Here is a 27,787-nt window from a genome sequence, read left to right as displayed (position 1 = left end):
ACCCATGGAGACTGCTCATGCCAATTTTCACGCTTGTATCATAAACTGAACGATTATATCACTTAGCCGCTCCACTATTTAACACAATGACATCATATTGCTCAGAAAATCCAAATGGCTTGTTTATTGAGAGTGTTTAGGCTTTTTGAGGATTAAAAAAAAGGAGTGAATGGATTTTTTTCATTGTATGGTGGTTGTGTCCACACACTGCAAAGACACATTTATATGCAAAACATTTTTGCATCCGATGACCCCTTTAAAAAAATGGATGAATAATAACTGGTACATATCAACAAATAGAAAATTAAGCTGTTTTATTAATCTTGCAAATTCACCTTTTACTGTGAAATCATATCTATCCAATTAAGCATTACACAACACTATAAATATATTGGATTAATACATTTGATACACGTTTGACATACAAAGCACATTTTCACAAACTAGTAAAACTACTTCTGATCAAGTTGAGCAGCATTCCTGAGAATGAAGGATTCATTTGAAATTACTGAATAAAGAGTGTCTGACTGTCATTCTTCTCATTCTCACGTCTGGTAGAAGTGAAAGAAATTTCAGAGCTGCTGTTCAACAACTGTTCAGAGGAGGAAAAAGAAAGATTAACAAATAGTATTTGAGGTGAGTGTTTCATCTTTCTTTAGATGTTTTTATGTATATGTTACATCTTATAATGTGTCAATTCTGAGACTTTAATGCTGAGCTGAAGTAAATTGGATGATTTTATTTAAATTATTATCTATCAAGCACTGAGCGCACCTTTCTAAAATCCATGTTTATGGTAAGGGTTACGCGCTGTGGCTTCGTTCCCTTTGTATGTGGCATAGACCCCGGTTCCTCACCTTGGGTCCCACTCTAGATGTGTGTTGTCAGCGCAAGATGCTAATGACAGACACTTCCCGTACGGGCTGGGGAGATGTCTTAGGTGGATCCCAGTCCAGGGGATCTGGTGAGGTCATCATCTCGATTGGCACATCAACTGCCTCGAGTTGATGGCTGTATTTCTGGCCCTGAAGTACTTCCTCCACCAGTTAAAGGGGTCATATAATGGTACATGCACTTTTACAAGTTGATTGTACTGAAATGTGTGTTGGCAGTGCCTGTACACAACCATTATAAAATGATAAAAATCCATCCAGTTCCCACTCTAGTGCTGCGTTCCAGTCCAAAATTGTCATGCCCTTCACTCGCTAATTTTCCTCCATCTCGTTCACTCGGCTGTACGTCATTGCTTACGTTGCACGAGTTCCACTACTGGCAGAAACTGCAATGGGCTGAATTGGAACGTCCTAAGCCCTTGATCACTTGGAATCAGCTGTGGAGTTGATTTATTTTTTTTATTTTTTCCCCTTTAAGAATTTGTTTAATACAGCATCCAAATGTTTATAGGTGTGTTTGGGTTGTTTTAAATTAATAAAATTAGAATTAATATATCATAGAGTTGTTTGTTGTGGTGGTGATTAGATGAGATCTGTGGGGACGTCACAATCGTACTGCATTGTGGGACATATAGGTGTCTGAAGTGTACATATGAAGTAGACTCGCTCCCTCGGTTAAAATCGAGGGAACGAGGGTCTGTCCATATAAACTTCCCTCGTCCACCACGAAGTGGAACGCACTTCAAAATGGTGGCAGGGATTCCCCCGAGGGGAAGTGCTTAGGGAAGTTCGCAAGTGCGTGTCTAAAAGTGGACTGGATGTGTGTTGTCGTCAAGACTAGCTAACGACAGACACTTCCTGTACGGGCTGGGGAGTGGTCTTAGGTGGCCATCCAGTCCAGGGGATCTGGTGAGGTCATCATCTCGATTGGCACATCAACTGCCTCGAATTGATGGCTGTATTTCTGGCCCTGAAGTACTTCCTTAACTGGTGGAGGAAGTACTTCAGGGCCAGAAATACAGCCATCAAAATTCAATGGAACTTGCAACCATAGATGGCCAATGATGCTTTTGGAAACGCACCCCTGTTTTATGCAGGCTACCGTAGTGTTGTCCGCTAAGTGGACTGTGTTCTGTCTGAACAGGGGTGCGTTTCCAAAAGCATCATTAGCCATCTATGGTTGCAAGTTCCATTGAACTCTATTGATACTGACAGAATTTGCGACCATAGTTGGCTTTGGGAAACACACCCCAGGCTAGCAGGTTTATGACAAGTTCCTATCCCTTAAAGGAACACTCCACCGTTTTTTTAAATAGGGCTTATTCACCTTCTTTCCTACATTTAGATAGGTGGGCAAATGCATTTTTGTCTCAGTGCATGCATTGTTTTAGTTTGACAGGGTCGGCGCTAGCTTAGCTTAGCATAATGAATGGAATCCTTTGTTGCCAGCTAGCATGTCCTGAGTAAAAGTGATATAAAATTTTTTAAAAACCCACCTAATTACTTCTTGTGGCCTGCGTATTCACAACAAGTACAAATAGTGATGCAGATTAACACTAGGCGATTTCCTAGGCAGATATTGACTTATATATTAAGGACTATATTAGGGGGAAGCACAGGCGAAGCACTGCTACTTGGGCGTGATATCTCTGCGCCCAAGTAGCAGTGCTTCGCCTGTGCTTCCCCCTAATATAGTCCCAAGTCAATATCTGCCTAGGAAATTGCCTAAAGTTAATCTGCATCGCTATTTGTACTTGTTGTGAATACGCAGGCCACAAGAAGTAATTAGGTGGGTTTTTTTCATTTTTTTTTTCACTTTTACTCAGGCCATGCTAGCTGGCAACAAAGGATTCCATTCATTATGCTAAGCTAAGCTAGTGCCGACCCTGTCAAACTAAAACAATGCATGCACTGAGACAAAAATGCATTTGCCCACCTATCTAAATGTAGGAAAGAAGGTGAATAAGCCCTATTTCAAAAAACGGTGGAGTGTTCCTTTAAGGAGATTTACATCATTGGGTGCAGTTTTGGGAAATACTTTACAAAGCAGAGGTGTCCTCTTTGCCTCTCAAGGGACAGTGAAATGTCCCCTTTGGTTCGCTCTTAATCACCCAGCACCGGTTAATAGAATTGTCTATAAAATGTTAATGTAAAAAATTACTAAAACTGATCCCAATCCAGCCCGATTTTTGTCCACCTGCCCAATCCACTTTTGACCAGCACAATCAAATCCAAAACCGCACAATCTGGCAATATTACTCAGAAAGGGAAAATTATGATAACTGTGGGAATTATGTGGAGCTCAACTCACTCTATAGCTCATTTGGGCAGATGTAGTACATTCAAACTGCATTCATAGTACACACACAAGCATGCTTGAAAATACTGTATGTTATTCATACTATATACATGCCGTAGATGAGTAGAGAAAGGCCACAAGAAAGGACAGCTAAAGGCCCAAACAAAGGAAGAGGTGCAAAAAGTTATGCTTGTAGCATCGAAGGGGTGGGTTTCGTTATTCTGGACTCAATTATACCGACACCGTCCAACACCGACTACGCCACCCTGGGAATTTCACCCAGGGAAATAATGGTCTAATAAGGACACAGGTTCGTTCCCACAAAGATACAGCAAAGACGTGAATATAGAAAAAAATAACAATAATACTTTATATTATGACTAGAATAAAAGCTCCACACACAATTCCGTCAACAAGGGGTTAATACGGCTTCAAAATCAAAACTAAAGGAAAATAAACAAAACCAATCAGACAATCAAGGGTAACATGTCAGATGGCAAGGAGAAATAACAAACCTACCCAATTCCACTTCACTACGCACTTCAAATGTACACTAATGTACTCACTTCACCACAAGCACCAGCCCGGTCTCACCCCAAAACGTCATGTACTGACGGGTCTTGACCATACGGCAACATACGACGAAAAGGGTACCCCTAAAACGTCCATATGAGACGACGACATAAGCGCACCAGCAGCGCCTCTTAGCGGCACCCTAACGCATACCTAAACCTACCCATAACCCGAATCGTCACATATGGACGTTTTAGGGGTACCCTTTTCGTCGTATGTTGCCGTATGGTCAAGACGCGTCAGTATGTGACGTTTTGGGGTGAGACTGTGTTACAAGCACACGTGCATTCAGGTGACAGAAAATTTAAAAGAATCAAATCACTCAGTGAACAAGGGTAGCCTACCCATTAACATGGACCTAGAGTGGTCAGCACTCCTTCCTAGCCAGTCCAACAAAGTTAACAAATCAACATCAAATTGTCACAAATCAAATCAATAAATAAGGGAAAAAGAAAGATACAAAGTTGATAAAAAATAAATAAATAAAAAGCAACAAAATAACAGATGCAATCACATTACACATGATCCATTAACAATATACACACACAAAAGATACACTCCATAACATCACGCAAACATTCACACGCACGCACGCACACACGCACGAACACACACACACACACACACACACACACACACACACACACACACACACACACACACACACACACACAGCGGCAATGCGCAACAAAGAAGGTACTCAATACAACGAAGGTAAAGACCAAAAAGGAAGGGGAAGCCAGGTCACGGTCCCAATCAGCTCTGTTATCACTCGGACATATTACCAGCTCTTGGCCTCTTCAGCTAAAATAGAGGGGAACACGATATAAACAAGTCCTTTCATGGATATTCACCCATTAAATCAATAGTTTACCCACCTGATTATTAGCAAATCAGCCCTTCCAACGTCAGACTACGATGGATAAACACAGCCCAGGATGCATACTAAAACAAACAGAGCACATACAGCCAACAGCCCGCCTCAAATTAAATATTTCTTTCTCCATGGTAACATACCTAAATGCTGTGTGGCTCAGCTCAAAGATCCCCATGCGGGAACAGCTTGGAAAGACGGCGTCCAAGTTTGCAGCAGTCAACACGCTTCCCAACAACGCAGAAACATTCCTTATACACACTCATGCACCTATAGCGCACATGGATCTAATTAGATGATTATCATTCAGTTAGTACTCAGGTTGTTACCAAAATTAACTAGGCAGCTATGCCTGCTACACTTAGAAAAGTTCAGATCTTACATGAAATGTTCTGTCTCTGCCTGAAAAGATTATTTTCAGATGATCGGAGTGAAAGGGTTAGTTCACCCAATAATGACATTTCTGTCATTAATTAATCATGTCATTCCAAACCCGTAAGACCTTTGTTCATCTTCGGAACACAAATTATGATATTTTTGATTTTTGACCTTAATGTTATGAAACGACAGGAATACTTTTTGTCTCCAAACCCCCCCCCCCCCCCCCAAATAAAGACTTTATTCACAATCTTTTCTCTTCAATGTCATTCTTTTACTCTGATGACGTCGTAAACACAGTGCAATAATATCTTAATTTGTGTTCCGAAGATGAATGAAGCTCTTACAAGTGTGGAATGACATGAGGGTGAGTAATTGACAGAAATTTCATTTTTGGGTGAACTAACCCTTGAAGGTTCAGATAAGAAAATATTTTACAGTAATTCAGATTGAAACAAGATTATTTTTCTTACCCCATTGGCAGATAATTTTGCTTGTTTTGAGCAAAAATGTAAAAAAAATTTTTTTGGGAAATATTGACATAATATCTTGTCATTTTACTTGTCTAGTAAATGTTTAGATATTTGGACTGGAAACAAGACAAAAATACATTACAAAGCATTTTTTGCCGTATGAGCTATCACAAAAGTACTTTCAAAATGCTCAAAGGCATTGCATACTAAACATACATTACATCGTCACTATTGTTGGTAATTTGATAGATATCAGTTGTTTGATTCACGTCATTCAGGAGTTGGGTGTCGAAGTCTTCTACTGACTGAGGAGCACACAACACACGTGTATCATCGACACTTCCTAGAAGAACAATAGAGTGAAACCCTATGTGGTTATAATAGTCACTCTGGTAGGTGTGTACCATTTACTGCTTCAAATCAATCTAGAAACCACATATGACCTCCAAAGCAGCATTTCCTTTTGGAATGTGAATCATGTCTTTTGCAAGAATATCCACAGTGGCCTCAGAAACCTGATACAACAATACAAATGTAGATCATAGTACAGGTAATGTTAAATTTCCACTCAGTAAGAAGAGTTTTGGTATTCTTTAATATTGCATTCTTTCTCTATTGTCTCAACTTTCTCACTTATTGCTTAGAAATGTACAGAGTAGAACTGAGATGGTTTACAATTTATAACTTGGCTGTGTCGCCTGCATGGAGCCGTGTGGTGAAGGAGGGTCGCCGGCTGAAACGTGAGTGAGGACGCGAATGCACAACCAAGACCTCGTCCAAATCAATCAAGAGGCAAGAAGCCATATGGTATTGTTGGAACTTGCCCTGAGGGGAATATACAAGCTGTGAAAACAAAGCGGGTGAGTGTTTTTGCCACAAAGTTTTTGCCTGATCTTGACGCTGAGACACTGACTAATTATTTGAAGGAAAAACTCCATCATGATGTTACTTGCCAAAAGATGGACACTGCTCAGAATCGATATAGCTCCTTTAAAGTAACGGTTGAATGTGATAAGGTGGAAGATGTATATGAGCCACAGATTTGGCCTCATGGAGTATTTGTACGTCGATTTTTTGAGCCACGCAAACCCAGGGCACATGCAGGCCCAGTGGATGTAGTAATAACTAGTAGCTTAAGAAGGGTGTCGGCATCTGAGGCGCTTGCGTCTACGGCTTTGAAGTCATGAGAATGAACGATGTATCTTAGAGTTCTGTCATATAATTCCAGAGGGCTGCGCTTGGGTCGGAATATGAGTGATAAAGCACAACGGATTGTTATTGACAAACTCTTGGAGAAAGCGGACATTCTATGTTTACAAGAGACGTTTTTATCTAAACAAGATCTAGATAAACTTAATTCCTTGCATGATGATTTCCATGGAGTTGGTGAATCCACAACTGACTTAAGTATGAGAATATTGCGTGGCAGAATACCTGGGGGTGTGGCCATTTTTTGGCATAAGAAATACGATCCTCTGATCACTGTGATTAGGCTAGAGGTAGACTGGTGTATCGCAATCAAAGTGGAGCATAATGAGAAGGTTTTTGTGATTCTGAACGTGTATACTCCATATGAATGCAGCCAAAATGAAGATGAATATATGAATTTATTAGTTAGAATATATTATTTTATTAGTGCTTTTATCAAAGACAATGTATGTACAAGTATATTTATAATGGGGGATCTAAACGCTGATATATCTGATAATAATTCTTTGTTTGGCCAACAGCTAATCAGGTTCTGCCAGGATAGCAAGTTGGCTCTTTCCAGTCAATTACTATTGCCAGCAGAAAGCTATACATATATAAGTGAGGCATGGAGTACAACATCTTGGCTGGATCACTGTATATGTACAGCAGATGCTCACGATTCCCTAGATAAACTTGAAATATTATATGACTTAGCTACAACAGATCACATACCAATTTCTATTATGTTAAATGTTGAAAGTTTACCTGAGATGACTAAATGTGAAAACTCCATAAAAAGTGGCAAATTAGACAGGGCAAGACTCCCAGTAAATGACCTTTGGAGATATAAATTATTGACAGAGGAAAAGCTGAGCAATATAAAAGTGCCTACTGAGACAATTGTGTGTGTTGATGCGGGTTGTAAGAATCCAAAGCATAACGATAAGCTATGTAAGATGTATGATGAAGTAGTGGACTGCTTAAATTATGCTAGTAGACCTTTCTGTCAAAAAAGGGTTAAAAAATATAATTTTAGGGCCGGATGGAATGAATTTGTTTCTGAATTACATCTGAAGGCCAGAGTTGCATTTAAAAACTGGGTTTTAACAGGTAAAGCTAGGTATGGTCCAGAATTTGAGGAAAAGAAACTGGCAAATGCTAAATTCAAATATGCTCTGCGATATATAAAAAGGAATGAGCTGACCATGAGAGCAAACTCAATGGCTAAGAACCTGCAGCAAAATAATGGCTATGACTTTTGGAAAGAAGTTAAGGCTATCAGCAACAGAAAAATACCACTGCCGACTTGTATTGATGGGGCTGTTGGAGCCGAGAATATTGTTAACCTGTGGAGAAAACATTATGAAGCTCTTTTTAATTGTGTTGCGAGGAAAGAATTTGAAGTTGGTCATGTGTCGAATGAAGAAGATATGATTATTACACCTGATGAGGTTAAGTTCGCAATTGATAAACTCGCTGTGAATAAAGCATGTGGTCCTGATCGAATAACAGCTGAACATTTGAAACATGCTAGTTCAAGGGTTACTGTATTACTTGCTTTGTGTTTTTCAGGTTTTTTATTTCATGCTGTGTTACCTGATTCCATGATAACAGTATTACTATTGCCTGTTATTAAGGATAAAACTGGTAAAATAACTGCGACAGAAAACTACAGGCCAATTGCATTGGCAAGTGTGCTTTCTAAAATATTTGAGCAAATCCTCATGGATAGGATCAAAGAATATTTAATAACTACGGATAACCAATTTGGTTTTAAAAGTAAGCTTGGCACTGATCTATGCATATATTCATTAAAATAAGTAATTAGTAAGTATAATACTCATAATTCCACAGTTTTTATGTGTTTTTTAGATGCTTCCAAGGCGTTTGATCGAATAAATCATTCTAAGCTTTTTTTAAAATTACAAGAAAGAGGAGTTCCCCCTTATATTATAAGAATTTTACTCTTTTGGTATATACATCAAACCTTAAAAGTACAATGGGGTAATTCCGTTTCGGAACCGTTCTATATGACAAATGGGGTTCGGCAGGGTGGGCTATTGTCACCCCTTCTTTTTAATCTCTACATGGATGGTCTTTCTGTGGAGCTAAATGACTGTAAGACTGGATGTCTGATAGGTGATAGTATTTTTAATCATTTGATGTATGCGGATGATGTTGTCATTATGTCTCCGTATAGTGTAGGCCTACAACAATTGCTTCGAATTTGCTCAAATTATGGTAAGCAGCATGACATAAAATTTAATATTAAAAAGAGTGTAATCATGATTGTTAAAACCCAAGAGGACCAAAAGATTAACTTTCCTTCTTTATATTTAGATGATAAAGTTTTAAATGTAGTAACTAAAGTAAAGTACCTAGGCCACATCATTAAAGATGATTTAAACGATGATGATGATGTGCAGCGCCAGTGCTGTAAATTGTATGGGCAAGCCAATATGCTGGCTCGTAAGTTTTCTATGTGTTCAGACGATGTGAAAATAACTCTATTCAGAGCATACTGTACATCTTTCTATACAGCCCACCTGTGGTGTAAATATTCTAAAGCAAAGATGAGAAAGTTACAGGTAGCATATAATGATGCTCTTAGAATTTTACTTAAGGTCCCAAGGTGCAAGTGCAAGTCAAATGTTTGTGGCTAATAATATACTCACGTTGAATGCTGTCTTAAGGAAGTATATGTATAGTTTCATATGTCGGATGAATGATTCTAAAAATAGTATCATAAGAGACTTAAACAATATTGTGTTGAGTGAAACAAGGTATTTTCCCTGTTTCTGGAAGCATTGGAGAGAAAGCTTGTATGTATTTTAAACTATGTATGTTGTTTTTGTCTATGGATGTTGTAAGTTATTTATATGGACCCATGGGTCTGAAATAAAGAATTAATAAAATAATAAAAAATAATATTATATTGCAGTACTTTGAATTAAACAATAGTTGACACAAAAATGAACTCTAATCCTCTAGACATGGGTTAAAGTCACCTAAAGTAAGAACAAAAATGATATGATATACACTTAAATTATAACAGCTAAACTATTGTGAACTCTGTCAGTGATGATAGCAATGCTAGGATGAGCCCTTTCAAGCTGCCACTTTACTAAAGCCCATTTAAAAAAAAAAAAACTAATATCTAAATTAGCTATAGATATATCTATATCTAAACTAATAAACTAAAACTAATAAATATCTCTATGTTTGTTCAAGTGTGGGAATCAAAAATTGGATGAGTCTGAAGCACAACACAGCCATATCACCCTGTAGCCTAAGGCTGTTTGCCCCCTGAAGCTAAGCAGGGCTGAGCCTGGTTAGTACATGGATGGGGAGACCTCCTGGGAAAACTAGCTGAGGTGTTAGTGAGGCCAGCAGGGGGCGCTCACCCTGTGGTCTGTGTGGGTCCTAATGCCCCAGTATAGTGACGGGGACAATATACTGTCAGAGCACCGTCCTTCGGATGATCATCCAGGTGGAGCTGCACATTGGTGGTGGTTGAGGAGATTCCCCCTTCTATGTAAAGCGCTTTGAGTGCAGAGAAAAGCGCTATATAAATGTAATTAATTATTATTATAACACTCAGAGGTTATTACATGTAGCCCTCAATAGCGAGCGTTGAGGGTGATTCTGGTGTAACCAAGGCAGTCTTCACAGCAGCACTGGGCCCAGGACCCCAAGAAGCTAGAAAAGAGCACCAAGAATGACCATCAACATCACAGATAGCAGAGGTCACACACACTGTAATACGATAAAATATAGTTCCGGCCCTTCAGGCAACAATAGCGAGCATTGAGGGAGATTGGAGGATAACCACACAATCTTCAGGACAACGCCAGACACTGGAACCACAGGATGGATATTGCTGAGGCTAGAAACAAGCAACCACAATGAACACCGACACCACAGATAGCAAAAGAACACGAATTCACACTGTGTGGTAGTAAAATATAGTTACAGCCCTTCAGGCAACAATAGCGAGCGTTGAGAAAATCCAACTGCAGTACACCGGTGTTCAAGCAGAGAGGCCTGGGAACCTGGGCTTCATTTACAGAGCAGGAGTGTGCATTGAACACAATAACAGCCACCAAGCAACAGCCACCAAGCAACAGTCACCAAGCAACAGCCACCAAGCAAGTCCTTCTCTCTCTTCCAAAGGACCAGTTTTTATCTTGCTTCAACCCAGGCATGGCCAGCTGGTAAACAATTAGTCGCTAATCAGGGTTTCTGCAGGTTTCAGTAAGTCAAATTTAAGACCTTTTTAAGACATTTTAAGACCATAAAGATTGAAATTTAAGACCTACACGACGCATTATTCAAGTTAGATAGATAGTTACCTCGGGATCATTAGAGTATCTATCTATCTATCTATCTATCTATCTATCTATCTATCTATCTATCTAGGATTATCTGATGTGTGTGTGAGAGAGAGGGAGAGGTAGATTTTTTTTAATAGAAAATTGTACTTTTGCATATTATACTGTACAAACACAGTTATTGTTGATTTTAGTTGATCATAGTTGATAATAACTAGAGAGGAAATGATGAGATAATTAAAGTGACCAAAATTATCACGGTTATCACAGGGCGAACGTGTGTGACACGAACCATGCGATTTCAGGCCCAAATATAAATGATCACATTCATCTGATCTTTCCTAACAATCCGCTAGCTGCCCGCCCCATAAGCATGCCGTAAAGAAAACGCGTCTCTGTAGGCAGCCTAGGCTCTGAGATCTGCACACAAAAACAGTTGGTTTCACCAACCACTCAAAACCAAAATAAATAGTGTTCCAACCAAACACCAACAGGGGTGGGTGTTGTGAGGTTTTCGCGTGCAGCCGTCATAGGCAGCCGTGCACGAGCGCAAAACCTCACAACACCCACCCCTGTCGGTGATTGGTTGGAACACTATTTATTTTGGTTTTGAGTGGTTGGTGAAACCAACTGTTGATACAATTAGAATGCATCAAACAAAAATAGGGAAATGATGATAATATTACTAAATATTATTTACTTTACCAAACAAAACAGAGAATCAAGTAGGTAATTATGAGGAATTCATGTTTAGTTATGTTGATGTTATACATTTGATGTATGTATTCATTAAAGCGTTAGCTATCATGAAATCAGTAACACTTTACAATAAGGTTTCATTAGTTAAATTTGTTAACATGAACTAATAATGAACTGCACTTCTACACCATTTATTAATCTTAGTTAATATTAATTTCAGCATTTACTAAAACTATGGAAGTAAAATAACGACAAATGTTTTTGAAACAAAAAAGCTTGTTGAATTGCACTACTCTAAAAAATATGCATTGCTTTAACCCTGCTTTAGCATTTTAATGCATTGTATTTTCAGGGCTTGCATTTTTTATGGGCTGAAATTCAACATGGTTGTATATTTAAGCTGTGAATATTTCAATTCAAAACATTTCACACACATTTTCATTATTAAAAATGCAATAATCCTTATTCACCTTTCAGATTTCACTTCCAAAATGTTCATTCTGTTTAAAAATACAACCTATAATATTCGACCGTCAATTTTCGGTCCATTTTATTTCGCTTTATAAATTTGCTTCCACAAATTCAGTGGTTCAAATTCGACATTTGACATCCAGGAATGGCAGGAATATCAGTAGATTTCCGATTGATGATCTCCATAGCTGTTAGTCGGCCTCACCAGCAGGGGAGCAAGTGGCTGTTGACGAAGAAAACTATAGAGCAACGGGTGAGAGACTCATTCATTCGTTGAATTACAGAAATGGAGCGAGCAGTTGGTTATTTGTGATTATTATCAGGGCGATGAATTGTGATGATTATCATATGGAAAAGCTGATAAAGACACAAAAGCTGTGTTTACATTGAAGTCTTCACTGTTACTTTTGTACATGTAAGTGTTTCTAAAGGTAATATAAATAAGCTTAAGAATCAATAGATAAAACTTTAAAAGATGGATAAATGTGAGCTTAAATGTTCAATTTCTATATCAACTATATAAACAAACTTCATAACTTTTACTTGCAGTGATATAGCAAGATTTTTAGTTGTCCTCTTTCATAAACATCTCTTTTCTTCTTGTGTAAATTTTTTAAATTCTTATTATTTTTCAATCTCAGTATATTCTGCAGAAGAGAGAAGTGAATCGCAGTTTCTCAGCATGTGATTGGCTGTTCGCTACTGATGTCACACCTAAACTCATAAACTCACGATCAAAGCCTGAGTTGACAGAGAAAGTTGATGATCAGCGTCATGGTACCAACAAGCCTGGGGCTTGTTTCAGAAAGGAGGTTCAACCAACTCTGAGTTGAAACTTGAACTCTGAGTTGACTTACCCTAAGATGGAAAACTTTGACTTTTCGGTTTCAGAACAGCTGAAATTAGTTAGTTCAATCAACTCTGAGTTGGCTGACTCTTGAGTTAAGCGCGTGCACCACAACTATAAAAAGCCATTATCAATGGAGCGCAGATATTATGAGTCACCATGGCAACAGCGCCAGACAAAAAGAGGTCTGCATATTTCTCACCAGCAGAACTGGATGAGCTTCTGAAAGCATATGGAGAGTACGAACACATATTATTATTATTATTATTTAAATATCGGCTGCAGCAGCGAAGGACAGAGAGTTAGCCAGGGAGAAAATAGCCGCTCGAGTCAATGCGTACGTTTACATTTTAATTACTGTTATACAGTGATGGGTGTAATTAATTACCATGTAATCTAAATACTAAATACTCTTAATTCTTTTGTAATTTAAAGTAAAAGCTGATGTAATTGCATCATGTAATTCCTCTTTAAAAAAGGGGAGGAGACCGAATGAAACTCTGGGTTTCCCGAAGAAAACCTGCTCCCGACCAGGTTAGGTTCACAGAGTAAGTTACCATGGTAACTGACTCTGAGTATAAGTTACCTCTCTTTCAGAAACGGGCTTGACTTACTCTGCTTTCTCGAGTTTGACATACCTCCCATTCTGAAACAGAAAACCCTGAGTTTCCCTCATTTCAGGGTTAACATACTCAGAGTTTTCACTTAACCTCCTTTCTGAAAAGGCCCCTGTTTGGATTGGTTTGGTTTTGTGAACTCGAAAATAATCCTGTAACCCTGAGTTTGTTCAACTACCATCATGGTACGGTTTCAAGGTCTTATTCTAGTTGATGACAATAATTTAAAGTTAATAACTACTAAACTACTAGAGTTTCACCAACATGAAGATTTAATAAATAAACTGGAAAGTTTGTTTACATATAAAATCTATTTTATAATCATATCTATGCTCGGTTTACTATGATTTTGTACAGGTCAAGTTCAGATTCAGAAAGAAGAATGTCTCACACTGTCATACCCATGACCTCCTCAACGCTGGTCATCCAGTTTCAACCACCAACACAAACACCAGCAGCTGGAACTGGGACAAATGTTCCTGTGGCTGTTTATGGACAACAGCTAGCAGGAGTTTCACATCTTCATGGACTTCAGCCTTTTCTGAAAGGCCAACCAAAAGCCCTTGGGGTGAGAAATTGTTCATAAACCCAAATCATTTTTATGTGTTTATGTCAGTGTGAGTGTTATGATTTGGTGGTTTTAGTTGTTGTGGACAGCACTCAGAAACAACAGTTGAAAATAAAGCGCAGTTTATTAATAACACAACCCAAAGTCTATGGAAGTAAAATAATGTCAAATGTTTTTGATACAAAAAGCCTGTTGAATTGCACTACTTGAAAAAAAAAAAAGGCATTGCATTAACCATGCTTGCATTTTAATGCATTGTATTTTTAGGGCTTGCATTTTTATGGGCTGAAATTCAACATGGTTGAATATTTAAGCTGTGAATATTTCAATTAAAAACATTTCAAACACATTTCCATTATTAAAAATTCAATAATCCATATTCACCTTTCATATTTCACTTCCAAAATATCCAAACTGTTTAAAAATACAACCTATAATATTCAACAGGCAATTTTCGGTCCATTTTATTTCGCTTTGCAAATTCACTTCCACAAATTCAGTGGTTCAAATTCGACAGTAAATTCAACTGCAGGAAAAGCAGTAGATTACCGAGATACTCTCCATCTGCTGTTAGTCAACCTCACCAGCAGGAGGTGCAAAAGTGCTTGTTGTTGACGAAGACCAGAGCAACAGTTAGAGCAAGCCATTCATTCATAAAACTCATTTAACAGTAAGTGTAAGTGTATTTGTGATTATTATGACGGCGGTTTTATGTTAAATTCAGTGTCTTCACGGTTACTTTCCCTGTGTAGCCTACAAGCATCTTTCTCTACCGTGAACAAGATTATAATGTTATTCCCCGATGCGGATATACAGATCCAATATTACATTTTTGAGGTTGACATATATTTCTCTTGGTTGTTTAGTTGCCTTAACTTTATATTGTGGCGATGTGCTGCATGCAAGCTATTAGGGTTTCCCTCAATACTTAAGGATTCCCCAGCTGGACATATAAAACGCTTAACGTAGCTTAATGGACTAATTACAGTGATATAAAAGACCAAACTCGCAGGCAAGCAGATTGACTCAGAAAAACGCGCAAAGTTTAATGCTGAGCGTTTCCCAGTGATAGACTGGCATAAGTTGGCTTGACGTTGGACATTCGCACATTTAGTCTCTAAAGTGTATACGACTTTGGTATACACGTTTCTAACTTCAATAGCATTTGAATAGAACGACTTACAGTCATAAAAACAACTGTAAAGTGTTAATGTAGTGTCAGGCATACTGCACACCCTTTGGATTTTTGATATTTATTCAAATAAATTAAAGTTTGCTATTGAAGTTAGAAACGTGTATGTCAATGTTTTATGCAACTTTTGAGACGGTCCCTAAATGTGCGAATGTCCAATGTCAAGCTAATTTTACATTTATTAGGCTACATTTAGTCATTTATTTAGCAGACACTTTTATCCAAAGCGATTTACAGTTAAACTAACAATAGGAGGACAACAATATGCAAGTGCTAGACTCTTCCCAGTTTAAGCTAATGCAATACACGTAGGCATATACTGTAGAGAGAGAGAGAGAGAGAGAGAGAGAGAAGAGAAAAGAGAAGAGAAAGTGTTAGTATTGATCAAGTGTTGATTTTATGCCAGTATATCACGAAACGCTCTGCATGACACTTTGCGCGTTACCTTCATATTCTTAGTCCATCTAGCCTAGTAGCCTACAGCCTACATCCCCAATAAGGTGCGAGTTTGGTCTTTCATATCACTGTATTAGTCCATAAACTACGTTAAGCGTTTTGTCCCGACAGAAGGGGAATCCTCGAGTGTGAGGTATTGAGGGAAACCGATTGTAATCCTGTTCATGTAGAGAAAGCTGATGACATGTAGGCTACACAGGGAAAGTAACAATGAAGTTATTGAATGAAACATAAACACAGCTTTTGTGTCTTTATCATCTTTTCCGCATATATACTGACACAGATAATCATTTTCATTTTATGAATGAATGGCTTGCTCTAACTGTTGCTCTGTCTTCGTCAACAACACGAGCTTTTGCACCTCCTGCTGGTGAGGTCGACTAACAGCAGATGGAGAGTATCTCGGTAATCTACTGCTTTTCCTGCAGTTCCGTTGAATTTACTGTCGAATTTGAACCACTGAATTTGTGGAAGCGAATTTGCAAAGCAAAATAAAATGGACCGAAAATTGCCTGTTGAATATTATAGGTTGTATTTTTAAACAGTTTGAATATTTTGGAAGTGAAATATGAAAGGTGAATATGGATTATTGAATTTTTAATAATGAAAATGTGTTTGAAATGTTTTTAATTGAAATATTCACAGCTTAAATATTCAACCATGTTGAATTTCAGCCCATAAAAATGCAAGCCCTAAAAATACAATGCATTAAAATGCAAGCATGATTAACGCAATGCCTATTTTTTTTCAAGTAGTGCAATTCAACAGGCTTTTTGTTTCAAAAACATTTGACATTATTTTACTTCCATAAAAGTCGTAGTCCATTAAGCAGACAGAAGCTCAGAGCACAGTAAATCAGACCACACAAAGCATACAAATGTTTGTTTGTTTGTTTGTTTGTTTTTTTAAGTGACAATGCAAAAAATGTATAGTGTATCAGTCACAGAGAAGAACGATTTATGGATGAGCAAAATCTGTCCATTGCTTGCAATGAGAGTACCTAACTACAGCTGTTATAAATGTATATTGTTTATGTAATATTGTACCCCAAAGTGTGATACTGTTTTACTTTAAAATACTTTCTTATCCTTCACAGGTTGTCCAGATTATGATTGGTCTGTGGACTTTCCTGTTGGGAATCGTGTCTACAGTTTATGCAGATTCCATCTTTGTCTTCAGTGGTATTCCTTACTGGGGATCTCTCGTCGTAAGAAACACAATTATACAAAAAAGTGTTGTGTCTTGTATAACACAAGTTGCGTATTCCAGCAGAAACCTTGACTTTTGTCTTTCTCTCTGTTCTCAGTACATCATCGCAGGCTCACTCTGCATTGCTGCAGAAAACAAACTGAATTCACCCTCCAGTTTGTGTTTGGTATGTACACAACACTTGTTGTTTTCCAGGGTTTAACCAGAGGCACTGGAACCCTGTTGTGTTTGTACTGATTTTCTGTAGTGATTTCTTCTTCCTTATTTTTCTGCCCAAAAAGTGTATGGGCATCAGTGACCGTAATTTGTAGAGACCCCAAACTTGTCATGAGTAATGGCAAGAAACAGAATAATATTTTCCCATGAATCCTCGAATGTATATCTCTGAATTTATTTCCATCTATAAACATTTCACATTTCTGACATTTTTCATTTTCCAAAAAAAATAAAATAAAATAAAATAAAATATATATATATATATATATATATATATAATTTTTTTTTTTTTTTTTCTTCAAACTTCTAGGCCATTTGTCCAATCTGCACTAAAGTTTGCACATTGCAGCTGGGGATGTTGCTGGCAAAAAGTTATCAAACTAATTTTGATTAATTGAAGCATTGTGGCAATATAAGTGAATCAAACTGTCTCATTGAGCAACGCTCATTTTCCACAAATTTATATTTTTCTCCAGAACGCAACGCACAAACTTAAAGGAGCTGTATGTAAGAAATGTATTTCAATTAATCATAAAATGGCCCTGATATGTCACTAGACATTAAGAAATCATGTTCATTTCAAATACTTATATCACTGACAACAGTAGTACGGCCAGGATATTGTCATTTAAAAAGTGAAGTTGCAGCCCTCAACTGATGTTGATGTTGTCATCTTGTGTTTTGGCCTGAAGCCCCACCCTCCACCTATCTACCAATCACGAAGTCAGTAGTATTTCGGCATCCGGGTTGCCAGCTCTGCTCTAGTTACCACAGCTGCAGCTCCTTGTTGTAGCAGCCTACGTTCCTGCTGGATACTGCAGCATATCTGGCAACCTCGAGTCAGGGGGGAGGGGGAGGGGATACACCGCTCTACAATAATTTGAAAGTGATTGCAGTACCAGTTTTGGCCACAATCTTACATACAGCTCCTTTAATTCTTAAATCTTAAATTTAATAGACAAAGACTACAGGACACATCGAGAATTCAGACCAAATTGTGTCAAAGTTGGACCTATAGCCACTGCAACAGAAATTCTAACACTGTAACTGGAGGATCCGTAAAGTTAAATTAATATGAATCTAATATGAATTGGATGTCAAAACAAAACTTATAATATGACTCGGCTAAAATAAAAACATGTATGCTAGTAGCCAATCACATTTCAGCGACTAATAACCTCAAATTTGATTGGCCCACCTTGAAAATTTACATATTTGTATATAGTGTGAAAAATAGTATGTGTACCAAATTTTGTGGAAAAAATAAATGTAATAAAAATAACCTTTTGGGCTGATATTGTATTTCTTAAGGGGTTGCCATTACAGTTTAAGCCCAATAGTTCACACAAATACACAGTTTAAAAAGGTTAGAAGATGACATGCAGTTCATCTAAATTTCAATGTTTCACACAAGTTCAAATACACGCTTCAACAGACAGCGTAATGTCTTTGCCAGCTGTGCAATATGTGGATACATACCGCACAATTTTTGCCACCGAGAGGGTTTTCTTCAGCAGGAAGCCTTTTTCTGCCATTTTTCAAATGAACAACGCAGCCGCACCGCGCTGTACTGGATAAGCTAACATAAAAAAAATGTGTCAGTTATGAATATTTGATGAATATTCGAAATTCGAATTTTAATTTGAAAGCCCTACCAAATACTCTGAGATTCTGCAGCAGATGTCTTTGAATGTTTTCCTCTCATTTCAACGTGTCTGCATACTGTTGTTGGGTGTGGTAGAATACCTTTCCATCTATGTTAACAAGCTAAAGTATGTTTTTTTGTTTTGTTTTTACCTACAGGTGAAAGGTTCACTTGGAATGAACATTTTCAGTGCTCTATTTGCAGCTACTTCCTTTATCATAATTTCAATGGATTTGGGTATAGGGCCGCTCATGTACAGTCACTGCTGGGGTGAGGATTGTCGCTATCGTTTTGATGGAAAGTACAGGGTATGTCACCAACTTTTATCTTCACATTTTTTTAGTAATCACAATAAGATCACTGTGTGGTCAGAACTTGTCAAAAGTCAAGCTATAATCTGTCCAGTTTTTTTCCCAACATTTTAGAAGTAGTTTATAGATCTCTTGCTATTATTGAACATTTACAATTAAAGAAAGCATTGACATTATACATTAATTGTAAACTCAGTCCAGTTTGACCTATCAATATGGTTTATTACTATATGACCTCAAGGATGATAGATTCTGAACTTCTGAACAGCTTGTGTACTGATGTGAGTGCTAATCATCAATTATTTTGTCATTATTATTTGTGCTAATGTTGAATTCTCTCTCAGACTCTCTTCTTGGGAATCGGTAGTGTATTGTTGATATTCGCCGGCCTTCAGTGCCTCATCTCCATGTCTCTGTCAGCGTTTGCCTGTAAAGTCGCCTGCTGCTGTTCTCCACAGGTGAGTGATGTGTCAAGCCAAGGGTTTTTAAATGTGTTTGTCAGCTGAACTCCTCAGATATGCATATAGAATGGAAATAGTTACTTTTAAGGGTGTTCATACTTGGGTTCACGCTTTAAAAGAACCAACAAACACTAAAAATATTTATTTCTTAAATTTCTCCTTTAACCTGTTAAGCTGCAACCCCACTTTTGAAAAATCCCCAGAAATGACATACCCAAACTGAAACAGATACAGTTCATGAACCCTTTGCACTAAAAGCACAAGTATGATCTCATTTGAAAGCTGACACCTGGTAGTTTATTGTAAATGTAGAATTAATTATTGTCATAATGATTTTTTTTTTTTTTAATAGCTTCAAAGTTTTGTAAAGTTATTAGAATTTTTTTTTATGAAACATATTAATGAAAATAAAATTGAAGTTGGCACTGGAGCAATCTAGAAATGCACTACAGCTAAAGCCACATGTCTGACCATGTTATATTTAAAATATGAAGATAATAAGTCTAAAACTCTGTATTTAGTTAAATGTTTTTCAAGATCATGTCATGACTTTATTTTGATTAGGCTACTCTAAAAATGCTACTGATGTTTAGTCATCGTCTAAGCATCCATTCAGTCTTTTGTCTCTATTGTTTTGTGGTGCAGACGAGCCCCATTCAGTCTCAGTCTCCCCCTGCACACATTCACACCTCTCCAGGCTGGTTATGGCTCGAAATATGCATTTCTTTTGTCTGCATTATAGTTACTAACGACTGGCTATTCACAGGGTTTCAATCCCTAATTTCTTTTATCAAAGTTCTCACTTCACATTTGAAGTGCACTAAATAGTGGTCAAATGCACTAAAACATATCAGTAAGCATTCTTATTTAGAACAAAATTAATAAAAGAATAACCCCTGGTGGCAGGTGCACCTAGGGCTAGCTAGCATGTTAGCTTAGCACACCATCAATACACGACCATTTATGAGATTAAAACCATGTTTGTGCTCCAAACTTACTTCATAATGCAATCGAGTGTTTTAAATAATCTTCTGTGATATAATTTGGCTTCAGATAAAAAAAAAAATCAGACAGAAAACATTATTTATAGTTTTATGCACGATGATAAAGTCTATATCGATTAGCATTACATTATAAATATAATCTATTATTATGAAAATACCTGGCATGGCTTGAAGAACACAGGCAAATCAAATATCATAGCAAACATGTTTATTGTCTTCAAAACATGCATATTACAGCGGGATCTCTGTAGCTTTGTGTGTAGCAGTGACGTCCTGGAATGTCACATGATTATGGCTCTTCTTCATGTCCCATATATGGATTATTTTTTGTGCATATAGCGCCCTCAGGCTATTGGTATGAATTGAAAACACTGCACATCTCAGTAAGAAGCGATCATAATGATTACATCGACGCATTTGGGTATAAATTCAATAAATATTATTCCTGTCTTTAGAAATATGACGTGAATCTATGAGAATATATCAATATTTCTCCAAGTTTGCACATTTTTGAGCTAAAAGCCCTGAAGGACGTTGTTTTGTGAATCGCTGTCATGACGACAGCACGGGAGTTTTTTATGAATGAAAGCGGCTGACGTGCATAATTCATATTAAAGGTATCGACTCATTTTTTCATTTCATAACTCCTGACACAAATTAAGACATAACTGTCGCTATAAGTTTCTCAGAATACAATAGTGGTCAAATACTGAAACTTGAGTATTATATCTTTTTAATGATGTATAGTTTGTCAAGGTATAACATTAAATCTGATAGTAACTTTGAACTATATAAATAAAAAAACGCTTCAGTGCGCCCACGCACTGGTGAAGCTTAACAGGTTAAATGTTGCTAATGTAGCTGATATGATCCTAATGATCTGAGTGATCTGTTGGGTTTATATTCAGTGATCATATCTGCAATGTATTGAGGTCCTAGGCCATTGAATGATTTATATACCAGTAATAATACTTTAAAAGAGATGGGAATGCTTTGCAACATGTCACAGTTTGCAACAAGAGCCTGAACCTCGAGTCGAGACTCGAACTCGGATCGCTTTGTGCACAGCTGCGCTATATGACAGCACTGCCCTTAAGGATATCGCTACGACATAACAGATCATTTTTATTAGTTGTTTTGCCAATGGGTCATTAGATTTCTGCTCATTCTAAAGTAGTCCAGAAATATTACATTTATTTAAATGCATTAGTGAGAGGGTGATTGCCTGTTTGAATTAATACTATCTGTATATGCTGCGTCTCTATACTAATAATGAAGCTGTGGGTTTTAGTTACTTCAAAAATAGAAAGATACATGATAGAACTTTTCAATTTTTAAGCTGTTATTGATCAATCACAGGACAGTAAGTGTCTGCGCTCCTGAACCGCGATCTACACTAGATGCGCTTCTCTGTATGTGTGTGTGTGTGTGTGTGTGTGTGTGTGTGTGTGTGTGTGTGTATTACAATGCAGCATCACATTAGTTTAGAACAATGATTTAAATAAACTGTTTAAAACTTGCATTAACCCGATCAATACTGAGTATCCAGATGGTATAAACAAACATAACTTGTGGAGCGCACTCAGAGTATGCATTTATTTAACTGATGGAAACAGTGTAAAACTGGGCTTTAAAGATTTCTTATCCCGTGCCCCCCTCTATAGGACAGCATTAATATATGTAAAAAAGAAAGGAAACATTTGAAGCTTTGATCGTGATTGTTATACGAAAACCCTTAAGTGCGACCATTTAGAAAAGATTTAGCACACTAAGTCAGAACACTCTGAAGGTCTTCTGCAAGGCGGCCATGTTGTTAGTGTCAAAATCACATGATCAACGACTAGCTGATGTTAAGCTTAAGACAATTTGTTTTATAAACACTTTTTGTTAAACTGGTTGAAACTCTCTTCACATCCTGATATCAATCAATAATAGAAGTGGTCTCAATATTAAAACATGTACATATATCTTCTGTGGAAGTATCAGGACCAAACAATATCCGTCCAATATGCATCAAATTATCTCATGTCTCAAAGCACATAACATTACAATAATAATGAATGTAAACAACTTACTGAGACTGCATTCGGTCAGATTGCAATGTTACGATGTCCTACCTGTCTGTCAACATACTGTATGTATTCCCATACCTCCTCGCACTTGCTCTCACAGACATCACTCGTCATCAGTGCGTTCTGTAAGGCTGTGCACAGGGACGGACTGACAATCTGTGCGTTCTGGAAAAGTCCAGAACGGCCGTCCAACCGAGGGCCGTCGGCACAAAAAAAGAAAAAAGTCTAACAAAGCAATATGAACCGCCAACAGCAGGGGCACTAATACGATCACTTATATGCTACGCTACGTGTAAAAAACAACAACTGAGGAAGAAGAGTCGGCCTATAGCCACTGACAGAAAGTTAGTTTTATAAGGCTGCACTTTTAAATTTGCTTACATTATATTTGAATAGCAGTGTTCTCCAACGTGGTGCCTGTGAGTTGCCCGCTAAACACATTCTGTAAATAGCCCCAACTTGCCGTCGGAGTTCCAGACTTCGGAAAAAATGGTATAATTTTGCGACCTTTTCAACTAAACGTTTCAATTTGAACTTTTGCCTCTACAAAATTACCCTACTCTCTTTGATTATACGCTGTCATTTGCGTTGCGTATGTGAAAGATCAAATGGCAAACGCTCAAAAAGCGGAACAAAACTTTGATCTGAGCAGCGCATTATTAGCTCTGCCCAAAAAACAGCGATCGCGGACAAAGCAGCTGTGCGATCTCGATCACGCGAACATTAGGCTATTACACAGAGCTGCGCGATCCACTGAGAAGCATTTAAATTCAGCGCAGAATTCTCTATCTCTATTATAAACCCACAAATGACTATGTGATTTAAGCTTGTTAAAAGCCAGATGAAACATCGCTGATATTCTCAACATATTGACGCAAAAAAAAAAAAAAAAAAAAAAAAAAAAAAACAGGCGAAACATTGTTCCGAGAACAAACCAGTTAGAAGACATTTCACACCAAAACTTATGAATTAACTTTAGTAAAACAAACTTTTTTGGCAGAAATGTGCCTGTATTCATATTAAAAATGCTGTTATATTAATATAGTCATGTATTAAATGTAGCCTAATGCAGTAATGTTTTGTTTAGAAGTTATGGCAGTTTATTTTTTTTTATTTTTTTTTTCATTTATATTTATACTAAATGTTTGGGCTACTGTTTTTGATAACACATACAATAGGTTTATAGAAAATCAACAAAAAAAATCAATAAATATTTTCATAATTTTTCAGGAATTGTTTTTTTTTTGTTTTTTTTTAAACGCTTGTAAGTCTGAACCAGAATATCAAGATATTTTATTATTTCCCATATGATGGTGAAAAGTAAAAAAGCTTCACCATGTTATGTATAATAAATATTGGAGTATAACAAATAAAAATTCCTTCTAGATTATTTTATCCCTTGAGATAGCCCTCGCACACAAAAAGGTTGGACCCTGGTATATAGTAACTAGGCCTATATGTTTTATAATTACAAGTTTGTGTAATTTGGGGTTACTGTAGCCAGTGACATTTCATTATTTGTATTTTATGGCATTGTACATTTTTTGTTTTTATTTGAAGGCTGAGGCTTCATTAATAAACACAACCCCAATTATTATCATTTGTTTTGAGATGTTACTTGCTGTGAATACCTTGTCTGATAGGCTACAGTATTGTGGCATATAGTATCAGGACATCCTGGCTATAGTGTCTGTCGCACACGGCTAGGCGAATGGCCGGATGATGGGCCTATTTGGGAAAAAGTCCAGGGCTGTTTTTTAGCCCCAGTCCGTCCCTGGCTGTGCAGAGTCACCGAGCGCCACAAACAGACAGAAGCATGACACTGAAACAAGCAGCACAACTGACTATATGTGTAATTTCTACCGTTTGATGGATTTTATGCCCCCATGAATCAATTCTGCATATTTTACTGCATCATTGACCTACAGCCAAAAACATTGACCTAAAATCACCCGATTTGCAGCATATCAGTCACACATGAGCAGTTTTTAAGATGTATGTATGTGCATTAATTGTTGCTTCATACGTTAGCTGTAATGTTTATGGTCTTTTTCGGGATAAGGATAATATTGAGATATTGAAATTGAGATGGGTGTGTCTGCTGCACACTGCTGACAAGTAACTGAACTAACACAAAATAGATTTATTTATGTAATTATGTATGAAATATTATGCATGAACACACTGTATAGTATATCTGGGAATATAAGCAGAAATTGATTTGAATTTACATTAAATACATAAATACAATCCCCTATTACTAAATTGCACTATATTGCAATAAAAAGCATAATTTTGCTTGGAGCGAAAATATAAATGCTTGAAATAAAGCTTAATGTCTTTAAACCCATACACAGTCAGTGTCATTTTTCTCAATAAGTTGTGAAGCATGTAAATTATTGCTGGACGTCTTTTTGTTGACCATAATGACTTGACTTTAAAGGTCCCGTATTATGCCCCTTTTCACAAGATGTAAAATAAGTCTCAGATCATTTTTTACAGCATGTTTAAATTGTCATTTTTTGGGGCTCAGAAAAACGCGCTGTTTTAGTGTGTGCCCTTTAAATGCAAATGAGCTGCTGCTGGACCATCTGTAGACGTGAATACAGATACACAGAAAAAAACAATACAAACCAATACAAAAAAAAAAAAATTTTCCTGATCAGTAGTTGGGTGTGACCGGGCACGGCGGCCACCCCCGCGGTCGCATCTGATGGCATATTGGTTTATCTCCGTGTCGGTGGCTTTGTCAGACATGCGATTCTTCCTCACTGCTCCTGTAAGACATACAAAAAAACACACAAAGCAAAGAAACAAAGTAAATATTAGATTCAATATTCAAAGATTCTTTATTACATGAAATAGTAAAATGCTAGCACAAATAAATAATAAATGTGACTAAAGTGGTGTGGAATGAGTAGTAGGAAGGTAAAAGAGCAGCAAAACTCGAGAGCACGTAGATGTGAATTTGAGAATTTGTACAATAAATATTTGTACTTGTACGTGAACATATACAAAACATTTACATTGTTCAAGAGCCGTTTTATTTGTTGGCGCCTAGCCAATGAAATGGGACTTCTATTGTACGCGATGATGTCACAAAACCCTCATCCTCGGGGACGCTCTGAAACGCTAATGGCTTAATGCATTAGACTGATATTAAAATAAATATCAAACTCAAACGCCATACTAATAATGCATACTACAGAAAAGTAGATGATCACAGAATATGAAGAAAGCAAATTATGGTGTTTACTGAGCTTGATAATATCATTTATTTATTTTAATATCAGTCTAATGCATTAAGCCATGTTAGTATTTCAGAGCGTCCCGAGGATGCGGGTTTCGTGACATCAATAGAAGTCTCATTTCATTGGCTATGCGCCAACCAATAAAACTACCTTCATAGAGTAGTGAGTGAATGAATGAGAGAGTGGTGATTAAGTAAAAACTGAGTGAAAGGCATCTATAAATAATAGTTACGAGTCATAATGGCCTTGGTTGCCATCTCACTGAATTTTTTTTTATTGTTCATCCCTTTCCAATTTATTGATTTGGCTACACTGTCTGCAAAAATGTGTGCCAAAATGTTAAATATTATGTGTTTGGTATCTCTTCCCCCAATGGAGGCCAGCATCCCCACCTGTGGAAACAAGAGACTAAATTAGTGAGAAGTAAGAGATTGATAAATGATAGAGTTATGGGCAACATAGCAATGAGTGTGGGACATATCTCATGTCATGAATTACATCTTGAGGTAATAAGCTTTCAGGTTTATATGGTTGAATCAGTTTTCCCTTAAAGGGTTAGTTCACCCAAAAATGAAAATTCTGTCAGTAATCTTCGGAACACAAATCATCATCTTCAGAACACAAATTAAGATAGTTTTGATTAAATCTGAGAGCTGGTTTCTAAGGGATCGAAACTTGCCGGCCCAGAAAAGTTAGTAAAAACATTGTTAAAACAGTCCAAGTGACTACAGTGGCTCAACTACAAGTTTATCAAGCGACGAGAATGCTTTTTGTGCGCAAAAACAACAAAAATAACTTTTATTCAACTATTGAATTTCCGTCTTTGTGGGCCTGAATGAATTCACGTAATGTAACAGCGCTTCTGGGTTGTATGTCACACGCATCACACACACATGACCAGCGTCGGCCAATAGTGAGCCTACGTGGTGACGTACAACACAGAAGCGCTGCGCTGTTACACTACATGAACTCATTCAGGCCCACACAGACGAAAATGAATAGTAAATATCTATATCTAAATTTGTGTTCCGAAGATGAACAAAAGCCTTAAGGGGTTGGAACAACATGAGGGTGAGTGATTACTGACAGAATTTTCATTTTTGGGTGAACTAACCCTTTAATGGGACAGGCTAAAATGTGTTAGCTGTAAACCTTTACCATCTAAATCCATAAAATCCCATTCATTCCAATGGGAAAATGTATTTTGAAGGCAAATATATTAGGGCTGGGCAAGTTAACGCGTTATTATTGTGTTAACGCATTTATTAATTAACGCCGACAATTTTTTTATCGCACGTTAACGCAGTTTTTTTTTTTTTTTAAAGTCCGTTGCTCACCGGCTTAGTTTAGCGGGGATGCTCTGCCATGTGAATTCCCTCCTGTTGATGTCCTGATAACTATTTCGATTCTGGAAACTCACAAACAGCGAGGATCAGTCTCTCTTCCAATGATCTGTGCTGCGCGTCGTGTACAAAAAGTTCAAGACAATTCAACTTCGGCAGCGGGCGGGTGTGTTTATTGTTTATTGTTTTATTTGGATCCCCATTAGCTCCCACTATGGTGGTCGCTAGTCTTCCTGGGGTCCACTGAAATCACAATACAAAAATACAAAATTAAATTAATCCATACATCAGTAAGATCTATGAAAACTATACGATGTATTAGCTGCCATGACACACATTTAAAAGGACGGTACAAATTATGCAGTTATGCAAAAAGCAACATCTATTCAACATGCAATTTAAACAATTTAAAA

General features: G+C 37.3%; 1 protein-coding gene across 1 annotated transcript; it reads left to right on the top strand.

Annotated features, from left to right (window-relative positions):
* Positions 1 to 557: 557 nt before the first annotated feature.
* Positions 558 to 22,091, top strand: LOC308689318 (membrane-spanning 4-domains subfamily A member 4A-like; the record flags this gene model as incomplete). The annotated part of the gene is made up of 7 exons (XM_081362970.1): positions 558 to 642; positions 14,010 to 14,214; positions 16,959 to 17,069; positions 17,169 to 17,237; positions 19,091 to 19,240; positions 19,588 to 19,701; positions 22,068 to 22,091. The coding sequence occupies exons 2-7, from the start codon at positions 14,029 to 14,031 to the stop codon at positions 22,089 to 22,091; spliced, it is 654 nt and encodes a 217-aa protein (XP_081219096.1). The 5' UTR covers positions 558 to 642; positions 14,010 to 14,028.
* Between the last annotated feature and the right edge of the window lie 5,696 nt (positions 22,092 to 27,787).

This window comes from Scardinius erythrophthalmus, assembly GCF_964197995.2.
Source record: "Scardinius erythrophthalmus genome assembly, chromosome: 4".
Lineage (NCBI taxonomy): Eukaryota > Metazoa > Chordata > Actinopteri > Cypriniformes > Leuciscidae > Scardinius > Scardinius erythrophthalmus.
This window is presented reverse-complemented; position numbering and strand designations above follow the sequence as displayed.